This window comes from Mus musculus, chromosome 13 (genome assembly GCF_000001635.26).
Source record: "Mus musculus strain C57BL/6J chromosome 13, GRCm38.p6 C57BL/6J".
NCBI lineage: Eukaryota > Metazoa > Chordata > Mammalia > Rodentia > Muridae > Mus > Mus musculus.
Genome location: NC_000079.6, coordinates 92,020,047 through 92,038,453, shown reverse-complemented (window position 1 = coordinate 92,038,453; position 18,407 = coordinate 92,020,047). Strand labels below are relative to the sequence as shown.

General features: G+C 42.1%; 1 protein-coding gene across 1 annotated transcript in view; it reads left to right on the top strand.

The window, feature by feature from the left end:
• The window catches only part of Rasgrf2 (RAS protein-specific guanine nucleotide-releasing factor 2), a gene marked incomplete in the record, with an annotated part of 251,422 nt that overhangs the window by 93,375 nt on the left and 139,640 nt on the right, over positions 1–18,407 (top strand). Inside the window, 9 exon segments of the mRNA NM_009027.4 lie at positions 130–277; positions 2,471–2,560; positions 7,524–7,777; positions 9,351–9,430; positions 9,765–9,958; positions 14,750–14,859; positions 15,545–15,699; positions 15,701–15,705; positions 16,193–16,210. Of these exon segments, the coding sequence (NP_033053.2) occupies positions 130–277; positions 2,471–2,560; positions 7,524–7,777; positions 9,351–9,430; positions 9,765–9,958; positions 14,750–14,859; positions 15,545–15,699; positions 15,701–15,705; positions 16,193–16,210 (1,054 nt within the window).

Sequence of the window (18,407 nt, the reverse complement as noted above, 5' to 3'; positions counted from 1 at the left end):
TGATGTAGGTTAGTGTGCCAGGTAGAACCAGCGAAACAACATGCATGTGTCCCTTTCTACATGTGTGTGTAGTATGCTATGTGAATCTGTGGTAGAGTTCAGTGACTGACTGTGCGATTTTCTCCTAAGTTACGCGGACATTTTGATCGAGAGGGAAGTGCTAATGCAGAAGTACATTCATCTAGTTCAGATTGTGGAGACCGAGAAGATCGCCACCAACCAACTCCGACATCAACTCGAAGATCAAGATACCGAAATCGAAAGGCTTAAATCAGAGGTATTTCCCAGTTGAAGATTCTGTCGTACTGTTTCCTCTTCCTCATGATTATCTGTCGCATGTTCAGGAGAAAGACTTAGTCTCACGCTGAGTTCTTTTGCCAGGGACAAATATGTGGCTGGGCTGCTGATGTAGACAGAATCCATTGTGTGCTTCTGCTTCAGGGTTAGGGAAATGTGCTGCTATAATACACTGCCATGACAAACATGGTGTCTTCTGCTGTTATTTGTGACCCTAATGTCATTCATTAGATTGGAAACTCTCTCTCTCTCTCTCTCTCTCTCTCTCTCTCTCTCTCTCTCTCTCTCTCTGTGTGTGTGTGTGTGTGTGTGTGTGTGTGTGTGTGTGTGTGTGTGTGTGTTTAATTGTCTTTAGATAGACTCTTGGAGTAACAGCTATGAGTCTGCCATAGGCTAAGTGAAACCCAGAATATAACCAAGGAAGGACCAGAAAGGAATTCAGAAATACTTTACTTACTTCTAATCTAAAGGCTCCAGCTTTCCCCCTGCAGAATTTTGAAAAGCACATTTGGGATAAACAAGATGATACTGATTGACTGTGAGGCATTTCTGCCTCTCCTTTGGTCCCTGTCCCTTAGTGTGCACTTCCGGTGAACCCCAGAGGGATGTTGCTGTTAAGTGGTAGTGCTGCTAACCTTTGAGTCTATGGTCATGGTACTGTGTACCTGGGTCCTCCTTGTGCCCCTCGTTTCCATTTATGCAGAAACCTTTCCATGCTGTCATATGGGTGCTCACAGTGAACAGTAAAGGAAGAATGGAGGATGAATGTAGAGATTATATTGTCCTCTCTCTTCTAACCCGAGATGCATTGGTGTCTCTTTAATCTAAAGAAGGATTTGTCACCGGTGGTGGCAGTCATGGGTCCTTGTTGTCAGGTTCCCTAACTTTGACAACTTTCTTGCTGTTTTTACTGTGCAGACATTTTCTTTTCCATCCTCTTACACCTCCTGAGACTCAGTGTGACTCCTGCATAGGTTTTACCTCCTGTTCCCAGGTACATCCACGGTATGGAGCTCAGCCTATCTGGCTCTAGCATGGACATGAGAATGCCTATAGGGATGACGAGTTGTCAAGTGTGTGTTCACAGTATCATTAGGCATGTCAGCTTCCTCTGTGCAGCCCTGAGAGCTGATATAGTGCAAACAACAACAGAAAACTTAACAAGCCCGCATTTTAAAAGACTATATCAGGCACTGTAATTTAAAACAAAATTATTGTGTTCTTTCTTTGCCCCAGTACACCAGATGTTTGTCTACTGAGTGAAGCAGGTTGGTATTTACACCATGAGAGGAACTCAGCACCAAGGGGTGCTCCCTAGCATTAATTGTGTGTGCTTATCTGTCTGCACTGTGTTCTGCTTTAGTCAGAATGTAAACAGCAGTGAAAAGCTGTCAGTGGCAGGTATGTCTTTTGTGGCCACCTGACAGAAATTATTTCCTATTCTGTTATCTTCCCATTCTTTCCTAGAAAATGGAAATTGAATGTATTTGGTTTGGGGGCAAGATCCAAAGACAGGCCACTGCAGGGACAATTATGACCTTCTGGCCTTTCTAGTATTGGCTTCTCAATGATTCTGTTTTAATTCTTAGGCCTGTATGAATTCTTAGGCCTGTATGTTTAGTGAGGCTAATCTAGAGAGTTGTTCTGTAAAAGCAAGAAGTCACTTGGTCTTGAATTTCCCTTACAGGTCACATGGGGCTGGGAGTACATGAAAAGACCCAACTTATTACAGTCTTTTCTGTTTCTTAGAAGTAGTCTTTTTCATCTGGCTTCAACCAACCTCCGTGGTAGCTATAATTTTCCCAAGGGGATACGTAAGGACTGGGATAGGCTCTTCAAAGACCACAAGCTTACTACAAGAGCTTTAAGTTGAGTGTCTGTCTTTAGGGACCACAGTGTTTCATGGCATCTGCCTTCACACAAGGTCCCGAGGAGACACTGCCTTGATCTGTCAGGGCTGAGTTCTGGGCTAGTATTTCTCCTAAGGCAGACCTCAGGTCCACACTCAAAACACCAGGCTTGTAATAAGACTTGTGGTCCCTGCATTGTAGCACCAGACGAGAAGAGATCACATCTAATGAAGGTTTCCGGATGTCTTCGAGGGCAGAACTTCTGTAGCTTGACACTATGCCACCGTTCACCAAATCCTGAATTGGACCTGTCCTTGTTACAGATTGTTGCTCTTAATAAGACCAAGGAACGGATGCGTCCGTACCACGTCCATCAAGAGGAGGAGGATCCAGACATCAAGAAGATTAAGAAGGTAAGAGACAGGAGGCTTCTGGGAACATGGTGACCACTTGTCTGCTGTGTGGTAGTGACTTTGTTCTTGTGTCCCCGAGCTGGAAACTGCCTTGGTGTTTCTGGTAATGGCTCTTACACTGTCCCTTCGTTGGGATCCATGCTGGTCTGGAAATTTTCTGAGATTTCTTTCCAGTTCTAGAGCGTCCCTTTTGGACCCTGGGAAGAATGCCACGAATGTGCATTGAGACAGTGGTGTTCTCTATTGGGTAACTCCACTACTGTTGAAACTCCTGATTTTGTCACATTCATAGTTGGGAAGAAATTTTATTTCTATCATAAATAATTATTCCCTGCTAGCTATAACAAAACTTTAACCATATGTTGCTCAGAATTTGGAAGAGATTCTTTGAGTTGAGTTGAACATTTTTAATGTTCATGAAATAAAAAAGTAAAACAAAACTGCTATTTCCTTAGCATTGTGTTAAATATATTGGCATTTATTTGAACCTGGTTTCTGACATTGTGTTCCAAGACTAATGCTGCTGCTTTGCTTTTAATAATATGCAGTCGCATATAAACAAGGGTATTAATAATACCCAATCTTCAGCCTTGTTGTAGGAGCTGCTCTATTAGTAAATTAATAAAGTAGCTATTTATAGTTCATCAGGAGACAGCTGCCAAATTGAAAGATTTTATTTAACACAAATTTTAATTGTGTTGCATTTTCCAAAATTACTTCTATTAAATAAGAGAATAATAAAAGAAAAATGCACAGTTTTGAACCTTTATGATTCTCTGAAGAAGCAACTTTAAACCTATTTTTGAATTTGTTAGTAGATTTCAAAATTAACGTTATTAATTTTTTTGTGTCCCGAATCAAATAAATATATGGGAGAAAGAAAGTTTACAAATGAACCACGGATCTCCTCTAATCTTGGTGAAATGTGGCCTTTTAGCTTGAAGAGATCACAACTCAAAATTGCTTATAATTCACAAAAATGTTCTTTAGAATTCTCAACATAGTATGCATAGAACTTCACACAATTTTATTGAAATGTGGAATGTACTTAATTTCTCTTGGTCGAGCATAGCATCCTTAAGTGCCACATGGACACTGGTACTGTGCTGTCATAATGTCAAGGCACATGGCAACATCTTAAGTGTTACAAAATTAAATGCACGATATATGTCACATGCATGAAAAAGATACAAAAAGGAATGTTAAACAGATAACATTGTATTCAGGGTATCAGGTAGGAAATTAAAGCTTTTATGAATCTGTGACTCTGTAATAGGCCTCCTTGCTGAATCTGTCATCTCTAAAGTGCCACATCCTAATTACTTAACCTGGAATTTTTATATTTTGAGATGACTTCTTATTGGGGGGTCTATTCTGAGGAAACAGAGGATTGCAGTTTGAGTTCGCCCTGCTGGTTAATAAGCAGGGCTTCTGGTGTTTCACAGTTCCTTGGACACTTAAGAGATATTCAGCAAACGTTTGTTGACGGGTAAAACTACACAATCAAGTGTACTTTTCCAGATTTGTCACTTTTCCAACCATGGCCTGGAAATTCAGATCCACTTTAAGGACTATATAAAAGAGAATTTATATTAAATTATTATTTTAAGTTGTTCATCATTGCAAATGGCGAGTATATGTCTTGCCCACATGGCTGCTAAGAGTTTAGGAACTCTAAGGATGTCCTGTGAAGCGACGTTGGCTCTGCTTACAGCTTTCCCAGCCCTGCTGCTTATCTGAAACCTCAGATTATTCATTCACAGGAGTGCTGAACCAGATGATTTCAACAATGACTTTTTTTAGGCTTAAATAAGCAAAGCAAAACAAAACAAAACAAAATGTAGTGTCAACAAATAAATAAAATTAGCTGGTTTAAAATGGGCACAGTAGTTGGATAGATCCTTATGCAAAGATCTTTCACCAGTGGTCACCAAGCACATGGGAAGGTCACCAGTCACTGGAGAAGTACAAATCAAAACCACAGTGAGCCAGAAGCTCACACTCGTTAGGACAGCTACTGTAAATAGAATCAAGAAGAAAATGACACATGTTGGCAAGGACATGGAGAAACTGGGAAAACAGTATGATGTGGATTGTAACATTAAATAGACCTCAATGAAATTCAACACCAGATTTCTCAGCAATTCCACTTCTGGGTGTATTTCAGAAGAAATTACAACATGATCTGGATGTTGAGAAAACACTGGCTTAGCAATACTATTCATAACAGCCAAGGATGGGAGCCACCATAATGCCTACCAGAGATGAAAAGGGTAGATGTATAACGAGGCATCATCCTTAAAAAGCACAGAAACTTATAGAGGAGAAAGTGGGGAAAAGCCTCGAAGATATGGGCATAGGGGAAAAATTCCTGAATAGAACAGCAATGGCTTGTGCTGTAAGATCGAGAATCGACAAATGGGACCTCATAAAATTGCAAACCTTCTGTAAGGCAAAAGACACCGTCAATAAGACAAAAAGGCCACCAACAGATTGGGAAAGGATCTTTACCTCTCCTAAATCAGATAGGGGACTAATATCCAATATATACAAAGAGCTCAAGAAGCAGGACGCCAGAAAATCAAATAACCCCATTAAAAATGGGGCTCAGAGCTAAATAAAGAATTCTCACCTAAGGAATACCGAAGGGCTAAGAAGCACCTGAAAAAATTTTCAGCATCCTTAATCATCAGGGAAATACAAATCAAAGCAACCCTGAGATTCCACCTCACACCAGTCAGAATGGCTAAGATCAAAAATTCAGGTGACAGCAGAAGCTGGCAAGGATGTGGAGAAAGAGGAACACTCCTGCATTGTTGGTGGGATTTCAAGCTTGTTACAACCACTCTAGAAATCAGTCTGGTGGTTCTTCAGAAAATTGGACATAGTACTACCAAAGGATCCAGCAATACCTCTCCTGGGCATATATCCAGAAGATGTTCAAACTGGTAAGAAGGACACATGCTCCACTATGTTCATAGCAGCCTTATTTATAATAGCCAGAAGCTAGAAAGAACCCAGATGTCCCTCAACAGAGGAATGGATACAGAAAATGTTGTACCTTTACACAATGGAGTACTACTCAGCTATTAAAAAGAATGAATTTATGAAATTCCTAGGCAAGTGGATGGACCTGGAGGGCATTATCCTGAGTGAGGTAACCTAATCACAAAAGAACTCACATGATATATACTCACTGATAAGTGGATATTAGCCCAGAAACTTAGAATACCTAAGATACAAGATACAATCTGCAAAACACATGAAACTCAAGAAGAACGAAGATCAAAGTGTGGACACTTTGCCTCTTCTTAGAGCTGGGAATAAAACACCCATGGAAGGAGTTACAGAGACAAAGTTTGGAGCTGAGACAAAAGGATGGACCATTTAGAGACTGCCATACCCGGGGATCCATCTCATAATCAGCCTCCAAACACTGACACCATTGCATACACTAGCAAGATTTTGCTGAAAGGACCCAGATATAGCTGTCTTTTGTGAGGCTGCCGGGCCCTAGCAAACACAGAAGTGGATGCTCACAGTCAGCTATTGGATGGATCACAGGGCCCCCAATGGAGGAGCTAGAGAAAGTAACCAAGGAGCTAAAGGGAACTGCAACCCTGTAGGTGGAACAACAATATGAACTAACCAGTACCCCGGAGCTCTTGACTCTAGCTGCATATGTATCAGAAGATGGCCTAGTCGGCCATCACTGGAAAGAGATGCCCATCGGTCTTGCGAACTTTATATGCCTCAGTACAGGGGAACGCCAGGGCCAAGAAGTGGGAGTTGGGGGAGGAGGGGAGTGACCGGCAGGTATGGGGGGATTTTTGGGATAGCAGTGGAAATGTAAATGAAGAAAATACGTAATTAAAAGAAAAGAAAAAAAAGCACAGAAATCCTGGCACTTGCTTCAACATGGGTGAACCTTGAAGACACTGTATTAAATGAAATTGGTAATGCAAAGGTGAATCCTGGAAGACTCCATGTAAACAATATTTCTAAAGTAGTTACATTCACAGGAGCAGAAGTAGATGGGCAATTTCCAGAAACTGAGAGAAGTATCTGTGGAGTTGTTCATTAAGAGGTAGAGAGTTTCAATCGGATAGAATAGAGATCTTGCAAATTGTAGAAAATCAAAGCCATGAATATCCCTACACTACTGAACAGTGTAGACAGAAGTCATTAAAATGGGGTTGGAGAGATGACTCAGTAGTGAAGAGCTCTTACCACTGCTGCAGAGAACCAGGATTGGTTCCCGGCACCCACATGCTGGCTCATAAACATTTGTAACTCTAGTACAACGGGATGCAAGGTCCTCTTTTGGCTTCTGTGGGCTCCTGAACACATATGATTTGCATACATAAATTCACATGCTCACATACAAACAAACAAAAATAAATTATATTCTAAAAGGTGGGTCTGGGCTTATAGCACAATTATAGAACACTTGCCTAGCATGTATAAGAGCCTGAGGTCAATCTTTTACAGTTAAAAAAGATTTACGATGATAAATTTTACATTGCTTTGGTTTTTTTTTTGTTTTGTTTTGTTTTGTTTTGTTTTTATTTTATGGTGCCGTCACTCGGCTTTTTAACCATGAATAAAAAAAAATTTAGGATTCTTTATTATTAAAAGCAAACCTTCAATTATTATTTAAATATATTAGCTAAATTTTGAAATATTATTAGCTAAGTAGTAGAATAGTCTAGTGTCTGCATAAATAACCCTAATGCATTTAAGCTGTTTAAGACATTTGTGAACCTCAGAAAAAGATAAAATGTTTAAAATCATTTTTCCTGTTATTTGGGGAAAACTTGCCATTGTTTGTTGTACCGAAGAACGCATCATCCTAAGGGTGTCGTTTATATGGTTCATGAGGTATATGCTTGCTTCTTGCTTCCGGTTTCAGAAAGCCGGTTTCATCGCCCATCTCCGGTTCCTCCCCTTTCTCGCTGTGTAGGTTCAGAGCTTCATGAGAGGGTGGCTGTGTAGGAGGAAGTGGAAGACCATCGTGCAGGACTACATTTGTTCTCCCCATGCAGAGAGCATGAGGAAGAGAAACCAGATTGTGTTCACGATGGTGGAGGCCGAGACGGAGTATGTACACCAGCTTTACATCCTGGTGAACGGTTTCCTCAGGCCCCTGCGCATGGCAGCCAGCTCCAAGAAGCCCCCCATTAACCACGATGACGTCAGCAGCATTTTTCTCAACAGGTTTGCCTTTGCATAAATGAGTAGTTTGGGAAGAACTCATTAGTGTTTCTTGAAAGTGTCCCTCCTGTAGTCTGAAAAGATTAGGTCTCGCAGATTCATCCTTGCGGGTCACGTGTTCCGAGTCAGGAAGAGATCCTCGAGTGACATTGTCAGTCTGCATTTGTATTTCTCTACAATCTTGATGCCTCATTTTCTCAGTTTGTGCCTCTGCTTGACATCTGCGCTCTTGTCACTGTGTCGGGGCATGCATGTGTGGAAGATACTCTCTCTTCCAAGCTGAAGGAGACGGAGTGATTGATGGGTGTTGGTGTGCAACTTGCAGAGAAGTGTTTTAGGAAGCATAGAAACTAAGATGTCCCAGGAGCCCTTGTTGATTTATTTCTGCAGTAAGTATTTGCAGTGACCTTTTTGTTGAGGATCAGTTAGGGGACAAAGCAGAAAAATTCCTGCCTGCATGACATTTATATCTCAATGTGAGAACAGAAATGGGCAGGGAATACATGAAAATATGTAGTAGATTATCTATCTGGAGATCAATGTTGTGGAGAAAAATAAGACAAAGGGAGAAGTGGAGGAAGGCAGGGTTGGTGTTTTACTGAAATTCTAACTACTTTTTTTTTGAGTAGGCAATATACTGACATGATTCAAAAGTCAAAACAGTGTGTGTGTGTGTGTGTGTGTGTGTGTGTGTGTGTGTGTGTGTTACTCTGAAGTTGCTCTTCCACAGTCTCCCTCAGGCAGTGCGGTTAGCATTTTGACCACAGTTATCCAAGCATGTGTAGATGAGGTGTGGGTAGGACTGTGAGCTGCAACCTCTGATAGTGGGCATCCAAGCATGTAGCCCCTGGTTTTAGGCAGCCCTGATGAGTCGCTTCCACATGGTGGCTGCTTAATGGAGATGGTGCAAGGCCAGGTGAGCTCTGTTTACCTTCTCAGTGTGACTGTCAGGCCTCTTGATGGGAAGCTGGGATAACAGCTCTACATGCAGACCAATCGCCATTTACTGCCTTTAGTCCTAGGCAGGGAAGTGAAGGGGTGCAGCTTTAATGGGTGGCCATACATGGTGTTTGTTGTCCTGGCTGCGGTTTAGATTCCCTTGTTTTGAAATGAAGCCCAGGCAGGCCAATTATCTTGAATTTCAGCAGAGCTTAGACTTAAGAAACTGTATTGCTCCCAATTATTTATAACATTTGTTTCACTTGTTTTCTAACTCAGGCATGGAAATAGGAAGGTAAATGTATCAGTTTGCTAGGTTCCAGTGTGGCAGACAGCAGTCCCTTTCTTAGAAGAGGAAATCCTTTGCTTAGAATTTGTCAGACCACAAATGTGATCCAGAAGCCAGTACAGAGCTTCCTAACCATCTGACTTTGGGGTTCATCTTTGTTTCCTTTGGGTTTCTGGGGCTAAAAGAGAAATTGCTGCAGAAGGCAGGCATATAGCCCATGCTATTATGGAGTATATATTTTGTTGGGCCTATTAAGCCAGCATGTCATATATAAGCATATATTGGACTCCTCAAAGAGCAGATACCTTATGTTACTAAATGGTATTTTTTTTCTAATTTTTTTTATAGTGAAACAATCATGTTCCTTCATGAAATATTCCATCAAGGACTAAAGGCAAGGCTGGCAAATTGGCCTACTTTGGTTTTAGGTAAGTCACTCTTTAAGGATGTAGATTCTTGTTGAGTAGACGAGTATCCTGTGTGTTATTCAGCCTTGACTATGTAAATCCACTGTTGATACTCAGACACTGGGACTCAGTCTTGCTGTACTAGGCCACATCCCAGGAGTTACCTGGTGATGCTTTTCTTTGGTCTGTTCCAGGTAGTGTGTGGCTGAAGTCACATTATGCTGAAGGCAAATGCTACCCAGTTTGTCCCCTAGGCAGGACAACTAAAACCCTGAGCCATATGGTATTGGGAGGTACTTTTTACGGTAACTCGCCAAGCACAAGGGGAATAGCCATGCTTCCTTCTCTTTTCCAGCGGATCTATTTGATATTTTGCTGCCCATGCTGAACATTTATCAAGAATTTGTACGTAATCACCAGTACAGCCTCCAAGTACTTGCCAACTGTAAGCAAAACAGAGATTTTGACAAGCTCTTAAAGCAGTATGAAGCCAACCCTGCCTGTGAGGGGAGGATGCTGGAGACGTTCTTGACCTACCCAATGTTTCAGGTAAATCACTTGGGATGCATCTTCTAAGTCCTTGGACCTAACCCGGTGCTGCCATCAGTGTGCCATCAGTTATTTGTCCTGTGTATATAAGAACCTGGGTATGTTGGCAGTTTGGTTCTTTTCCTAGTGCTGGGGATTGAACCCTGTGCTTTGAGCGTCCTAGGCAAGCACTCTACCTGTGAGCTACTTCTCCAGCCCAGAAAGCAGGGATCTTTTGAGGCAAATAATTCAGGAATTTTTTTTAAGCAGCAAATTCTCTTTATAGAATGATTCCACACAGACCTCTTTCATGGAGTCTCCACCTCCAGCATGTTTAAAAATATTATTAGGCTCACAGAAATAGGATTCTGTGCAGATACGCTAGTTTATGCTGGTTATGCAAAAGGTTCTCGGGGGACTGGAGTGGCTGCTACGAAGTCTCTTTCTTTTCAACCCTTCCTTTCTGGCTGCAGCAGGATTACTGTTGAGTTTCTTTTGGCTGGAGCTCTGGAGAACAAAACAAGGCCTTCTTAATCCCACAGGCGGTGGAGACCCCAGAGCCAGAGGCTCTGGCTAGACCTGGATGTTGTGGGGGGCCTGGTCATGTGGCCCTTCTTAAGGCAGGCTGTACCCTGATGTTCTCTCTTGGGGACTACGGAGGCTCACAGAATGAAGCACATGTGTGCTCTTTCCTGTCTCAGGGCTCTTTCTTGAAGTGCCCTATGGTGAGGAGGTCCCACGGAGGCCATGGGGTTGCCTGCTCTTCTGGAAACTGTGGATTCTGTTCTCTTGGAAAGGCATTGAATGTTCCTGTTGTGGAATTTATGGGGCTTTGGGGGAGGCCTCCAGATTGTCATGTGTTAAAGTGATTCTTTTGATCATGTGTGTTATAGTTATGGTGGAGCACTTTGTCCTCTGGGCAGGCAGCCTTGACCCTGGGGAAACATTTTGGAACCTCAGAGAGGAAAAAAATTTCTGTGGTCCATAACTGTTTGTCTTAAGGTTCGTCAGTACTGTTTGGAACCTTGGAAGTGGTGGTGGTAGTTCAGTAAGCATTTTAGAAACCAAAAGGCTGCATTTGAAAACACTTAAGTGCTAAAATTTTGTAATAGTTTATATATGCAAATAAGGTACACACACACACACACATATATATATACACATACACACACACACATATATATGGTATTGCATATATATTAAATGGTTTTAAAAACCAAAATGTTGCATTTGAAAACATTTAACTGTAGTAAAGCTTAATTACACACATGCACACACGAGACATTGAATTATTTTGCTTGAGTTCTTTCCCCCTCTGAGAAAATATTTCCCAAGAAGATATGGGATTTCAGGTTTTCATGACAGTAAAGTGCTTCATGTGTACATTGCTCTTCTGTCAAGCTATTTGCATTTTCAGATGTGACCTCTAGGTTAGGATTCAGTACTAAACTGCGTCCAGGTGAGGTGGACACAAAGTTAAAGGCTCATGAAGCTCCTGATACTCCAAGTTTCTTCCATATGCTTTAAAATTCCCTAAGGCATGTTCCTTTCAGGGTTTTAAATGACAGAACTTTACCTGAGCTATGGACAGGGCACCCCAATACAGTGGACTGCAGAGCCTTGAAGGGACTTTCCACCACCCTCCCCTTCCTTCATCCTGCAAAGTTTAAGCCCAGTAACCAGGACTAAGCAATTGATTCACTTGGCAGCATTCCCATCACGTCCGAGAAGAGCTTGGAGTCTAGAGTCTTGGTGGGACCTGTTGTCTTACTTAGCCTTCTCTCACTGAAACTGTCACAGTGCTCAGGGGCAGCTGAGCTCTGGTGAACTCCAAGTGCTTCAGGCCTCTGATACAAGTAGACAGCTCAGGTTGGGCAAGCATGTCATATTGTAAGGAGTCTAGGGTAATCTAGAACTTCATCCTCAGCCCCAGGCTGTGGTAGCTCTAAACCCTAAACTTTTGTTGAGAAATCAAATATTGGGAATCTTTGACTTCTTCCATGGTGAGGTGGCCCAATGCCGGTGCTCTTGAAGCCCATTTTTCTGGAAGTATCTTGAAACTTGTAGAATTCAGCCAGAAGTACTCCAATTTCAAGAGATGAACAGATGGAAAAAAATGAATAATCCAAGAGAAATTATTAGAAATTCCTGCCCTTGGGCCATGGTTTTCTTGGAGTCTGTCCTTGGGCTTTTCCTCTTGGGGTCTCACCAAGGAGAAACCATCTGAAACAATTAGAAATATTCTTTCCATAAACTTAAAAGTTTTTATTTTTACTGGGCTTGTCCAATCCTAGTGTTCCTTGTCTACTGGGTGAGGTAGCCATGATGGTATTTGCTCCCTAAGAGGATCTGGGATGTAGTTTCTTTTGCAGTAGTCCTTCCATGCCTTGACCCTGTTCCTTGGTTGTACTAGACATGCCCCCATGCCCTGGCAACAGTGGAAGTTAAAACATTTAAACTTCCTTTACACTGCAAGAGGACCTCTGGCCCAAACTTTTTCATGGGCTTAAATGTGGAGGCAGATTGGTGCTGGGACAGAGGAGCAGAGAGGATTAGAGTTGTGAGATTTTTAGCCTGTAGCTTTTTATGATGGAAGAGAGGTGACCGAATGATGCTAGTATGCCCCCCTTTTGTATTGGGGACTTCTCCCAAGACCTCACACATACCAAGCAAACGCTCTGCTTCTGGACTCCATCCCTGACTTTTTTTGTCAAGTCAGTTGTTGCCTTGAACTATCAAAACAAGGAGAGATTATAGAATTGGGATGATACTTACCTAGTAACTCCCGTTGTTACCAAACAATTTATTATAGAAATAAAAGAGTCATTAATCTTTTTATTTAGAAAAACACAGTGGTTAGTACTGCTTGAGCCATCTTCTGGTGCTCATCTGCTTACTTGAATGTGGTGGATGTGTTGAAAGTCCATAGGTAAGCCAGTCATAACATCTGCTCCAAGAACGATGCTATGAGATGCACTCCAAGAAGTAGTCACTCGCTGTTCCATCCAGCTATTAACTAAAAAAGGAGAGCAAGCTAATTAAAGTCTACCAAGTGACAAGGATTCAATCCTTTATTGAAAGTAGAAACATGATTCATTTCAATATCTGCTGTGATAGTTAGATGCTTTTTGGAAACTCTGCAGCAAGCTCTTGACACCACAGACACGTTCTTTGCAGAGTCGCTTCTCAGCAGAGCCTCTTTTGCCTACTTTCAGCAAGAGCTAGCATTTATTTGTTCTTGTAACAGCAAGGAGAAGGGGCCAGTTACTGAATTCAGCTCCATTCATTTGAACCTTAGCCAGAGAACTCTTTAAAATAGTTTTAACTGATGAAGGAGGAGCATGAGGCTATCTACTAAACATAGTTTTGTGGGGTTTCAGTGCATAGTAAGTAGTGAGGCCCTCCCACTCCTGACTCTTGTTAGGAAAAAAATGGGCATATTAGCTGTTGATTGCTTGATTTTCTGTGGAAGGACTTTTAGCATAGTTTTAACCATGGTAGAATTGTGCCAACAAAAGGGTTTTTCATAAGCACCTAGATCCCAGGAGTCTTTCCCAAGTATTAAAGGATGCTTTGGTGAGACGTTTATAGAACAGAGGTGTAAATCTTCCTTTGTCCATCCTACAGTGAGAAGTCTCGTATTTCCTACCCTTCTCTGACCAAGGGACCTGCCTGTTTCCTAAGACCCAGATTAGACCATTGAGCTGCAGTCAATGCCTGTGCTAACAGTGACTGTTATCTGTGCGAATGCAAAAAGGGACGCACTCATGAGTGAACAGAAAATAGCCTCATGATGGTCACACGAGTGATGAGCAAAGGCTTATCCACAGAAAGGGCCGCCATCTCTAAGGACAGAGTGAAGGCCTGCACACAGAACTCTGAGAAGCTGCTTTTCTGTTCTATCCTTAAAGGTTTTTTCAAGTGTAGATGAGAACCAAGGACCCTAGATTCCAGTGGAGATCTAAACTGGTTCTGCCATTTCCTGGGAGGTCTACCTTAGATAAGCCACTGGGCCTCATTTAGTTTATTTCCTTCCCAAGTGAAGAACTTGATTAGCTAGAAGAGTGGACGTGTCCACAAAGCTCAGAGCTCTCCCAGGTCCACAGAAAAGGATGCGATGGGAGTGGCTATTCACACACACTCTTCTTTAAACCTAACTCCCTGTTTTCCAAGAGGCTGTTTTGTGAGCATGAAAGAGGGAAAGGTTTGTTGAGTCTCTGTAACTTGAGTTAAACCTCTTCTCTGGCTTGCTAGATGTCTCTTATGGCTGGTGAGGTTTTGCTGTTTACAGAAACTGTTTCTAACGTAAGCACAAATAAACAGCCCAGTTAACCAGCACTTTCACTGCTAGAGGGTGAAACTTGACAAAGCAGGATCAGAGTGCCCTTCCTGATTCCCATTGTTAAAGAGAGCATTGTCAGGGTTGTCAAGTTTTACATAAGCATATGAACAGACAGCATGCCTTTAAAAATAGATTCAAGTGGGTCCATGGCAGCCATGTTTCTTTCTCTGACTCGGTCTGCAGAAACCTTCATTCAAACATGCATGGTTGTGTACAAACTTAAACAACGACTCCTTTATACTAGGCTTCTTCCTTTATGACCAACTTTTCTTGCATTTTTGGTTTAGACTTTCTTGGTGTATAAGGTTTGAAGCATAGCTTATGCTTACAGATTCCTTTAAAAAGTGGTAAAACCATCAGAGTCCTAAGGGTAGGGATGAACGAGCTACCTGAGAGTGATGGCTCTGTGGAGAGGGCCCCCTGTTATCCTCCTGGACCTCTTGTTCACACTCACCTGTGAATGTGTTTAGATTCCCAGGTATATCATCACGCTGCACGAACTCCTGGCCCACACCCCCCATGAACATGTGGAGAGGAAAAGTCTGGAGTTCGCTAAGTCCAAGCTGGAGGAACTGTCCAGGTATGCAGAAAACTTGTGGAAAGGATTCAGAGTTGGGGAAGAGACAGCATGGCAGCCTGCCGTGGAAGCCAGGGTTATGCAGGTTTCAAGGGAGAGGAAGGAAGCAAATAATAGAGCCAACATTTTTTTTTTTTTTTTGCTTAATCATAGAGTGAAAGAGACGGTGTTGAATTACCATGCACATTCAATTTAGCCAAGAAAAATGTCTTTGGAGAGTTCTCATAGCATGTGAACTTATATAGTTGAGATCAGGAATATTGTGGTTAAGTTTGCAAATGTTCTCTGCCTTGTTTTCATCGGACTAGAAAAATGACTTTCTACTGCATGTTGTATTCAGATTTGGCGAGAAGCTGGAGAACAGGCAGGTTGTCATCATGACATGGGACAGTAGTGCAGCAGTCTCTAACTTAGTGCGTGTCCTCAAGGAGTAACTCTTCAATGTTAAGGAAGGAAGCCATCTGTAGAATACTGGGCTCTTTCCTTTTGCACCCAAAGCAATCTCTGTCACTCACTGATGGCTGGTCTGCTTACCTTTCAAACTGAGCTCACACAGTGTGACTTTGCTTTGGGCTGTGACTGGGCAAAGCCTGGAGGTCAGTCTTATCTTACCATGGCTCTCTTTCCCTATCAGTTAGGGCAGTAACTACTGTCTCTTCCTCTCTCTTGTCTCCATTGTGTCTGACAGAGTGATGCATGATGAAGTCAGTGACACCGAGAACATACGGAAAAATCTCGCCATTGAGAGGATGATCGTAGAGGGCTGTGACATTTTGCTGGACACCAGCCAAACTTTTATCCGACAAGGTAAGACTGGCTGGTCCGACCCTCTACTTATGAGATCTGCATGTCTGTCATGGATCTCCGGCAGAACCAGGGACACATTCAGAAGCAGGCTTGTGTGCTTGGTGCAGTTCATTCAGGACACTCCCAAGGCCTCGACCAAGGCTGTGGTTGAGGCCCACCTCTGTGCTATTTCTTTTCAGGGGCCATGAAAAACAGCAACACAATAATAGTAAATCACGGGTGCCACAGTAAATCACACTCTGGCTGGACTCTCCTCCTCAGTGGACCGGACATTCTCTACAGCTCCAAGGAGGACAGGTCGGTCTAGCCAATTGGAAGGGCAGTGCCAGGTGATGATGATATCCAGGCAAAGGCTCACGAGAAAGTGGCACTCCTCAAAAAATCTTGCACATAAGAGCAGGGACAATGTCCGAAGTGAAAACAGTGGACTCTCATTCACTTTTCTCATCCGTGCTGCCGAGTCAGTGTCACGTGATATGCTATAATCCGATCGGTAACTCCAGTTACCAGACACAGTGGATCCTGATAGGCTGTGGAGATGGTGTAGCTGTTCTCTGTGTGTTGTGAGGGGCAACACCTGATTAATTAAGCTTTTGAAGAGCTGAAGCTGTGTCACAAGCTTTGGAGAAGGAACAGCCTGACCATGCATATCCCTCCTCAGCATTTATTTCAAAGTGCAAGAAGTTAGCCACACCCCAAGAAGCTTCCAAGTGCTTAGGTGTCTTGGGGGAGGAGAGCATGCTCTGTGTGCTGCATCTGAACAATCAATATGGTCTGCCACATATCTTTATAGCTTTGAAGTTAGTATGGATTGAGACATAAATTTGGAACTTGAATTAATCATTAGTGCTGCGTCTGGCCATGGTGTGCCAACATTATTTGAAGCTATTACTGTTTCCTTCCATAATATGCTGCTTAAAATATGTTTTACCTCATCAAATAAGATATTATGCAGTCCACACTATTATTATTATTTGCTTAGAATGCTTAAAAAGTTTAGCACACACCATTCTGTTTTCTGGGTTTTTTTTGTTTTTCAGGTTTTTTTTTTTTTTTTTTTTTTTTTTTTGAGGAGAGACACAACAAATATGTTAAAGTTGGGAAACATATTTTAGAAATCATTCCTTTCCCATTTTTAATACCATTTACTAACTTTTTAAAAGTAATAGCAGATCGAATACAATATTGACATCACCAGGCCTTTACTATTTCTGTCTTATTGCCCTGTGCAGACTGTGTCCCTATGACGGCCAACTTTCTGCCTCATGGTACATTGCCTGCCTGTGCCTTCAACGATGCCATCCTCTACCTGGGAGTGGGAAGACTCTACCCCATCTCTTTTGTGCCTATTAAAGGTCTGCTTGGTCTAGCAAGCTCAGATCAGATAACAAGGCTTGAGTTGACTCTCTTTTCTGTTTCCAAGGCACTTTGCTCATGGGGCAGGGGTTCTGTCCTTTTGTGTGAGGTATCTGTCTGCATGCTTCCCTCTCCGGAACTGCAAGGGCTGAAGGGCAGCATTCCAAACTTCTCTGTGCCTCACCTTGTCTAGTACTGAAGTCACTGGGAAAGGGGGCATTCAGGTAGACTGAATGGCTTATTGATTGAAGGTGGGATTGTAAGCTATTTATTTTATATTTTTCTTGTATTTGGGCTTCTCTAAAAGTGTCTCCTAACTGACATGTACTGTAGATCTAACAAGGGGTGGAGCCCTTCCTGTAACTTGCATACGATTTCTGAAGGTACTTTTGATTGAGCAGTATTATTACCCACAAGCACTCAGTGTGTTTATAAAACTTAGATTTCTTTGAGTCTGAACTCCCTGCACACACACACACACACACACACACACAAGTAATGAGACATGTTTGAGGGTCACATGCATTGAACAAGTCACATTTTTTTATTACACCATTAGAAGTAAAACATCATCTCCTGCTTCTCCCTTGAAGCCACATCCAAATGTTACTCAGTCTGTTATATGTCACATAGCTAAGGCAGGGTCAGCCATGACTGCCCTGGATGCTGCTATTGTGGAAAGGTCTGTGCAATCAGTTGCTCCACAGCAGCCTTGCTGTGTGTTTGATCTGGTTAGTCTATTTAGGAGCTGTTCAATAAAGGTTGTTTCTAAACATGAGAACTTCATCTTAAATTAGAAATTAATTGATTATAATTGGAAAGTTTGTCCTGTTTTTCTTTAATTTCTCCTATTAGCACTTTTACTAAATATTCTTAACAGGCTTTAACACCCACAAAACACATTTTTAAAATTCATTAAACTACAAGGTTTTAAATTTTTTTTTATTTTCCACTAAACGGACTACAATGTATCTCTAATGGTGTTCTAGTATTTTTATTGACTACTCCGATATGAGCTAAGGTTTATTTCAGTATATGGGTGTTTGCATCTGTACATATCGACTTTCAACTTTATATGATTGCCAAGAAAAAACCACCCCCAGGTCCTCAGTAAGGTCTCCCTAGAGTAAGGATGCTCAGCAGAGAGCATGAGGGCTTTATCATCTCAGATACCAAGCTCAAGGCCTAAAAGATGTTATTCGTACATTCATGGCTGAGCAGAATTCAGAACAGAGGTATTAGCCAGTCTTAGAGGCCACTCTGTGGGCATTAGCGGTGGAAGGGGAAGAAGAAGTCTTCCACAGTTGACCTCAGTTGTTAGATACCCAGGATTTGAGATGCTAAAGACTGAGGCACCGTAGTAGCCCAAGAGAGAGGGTATGGTGATC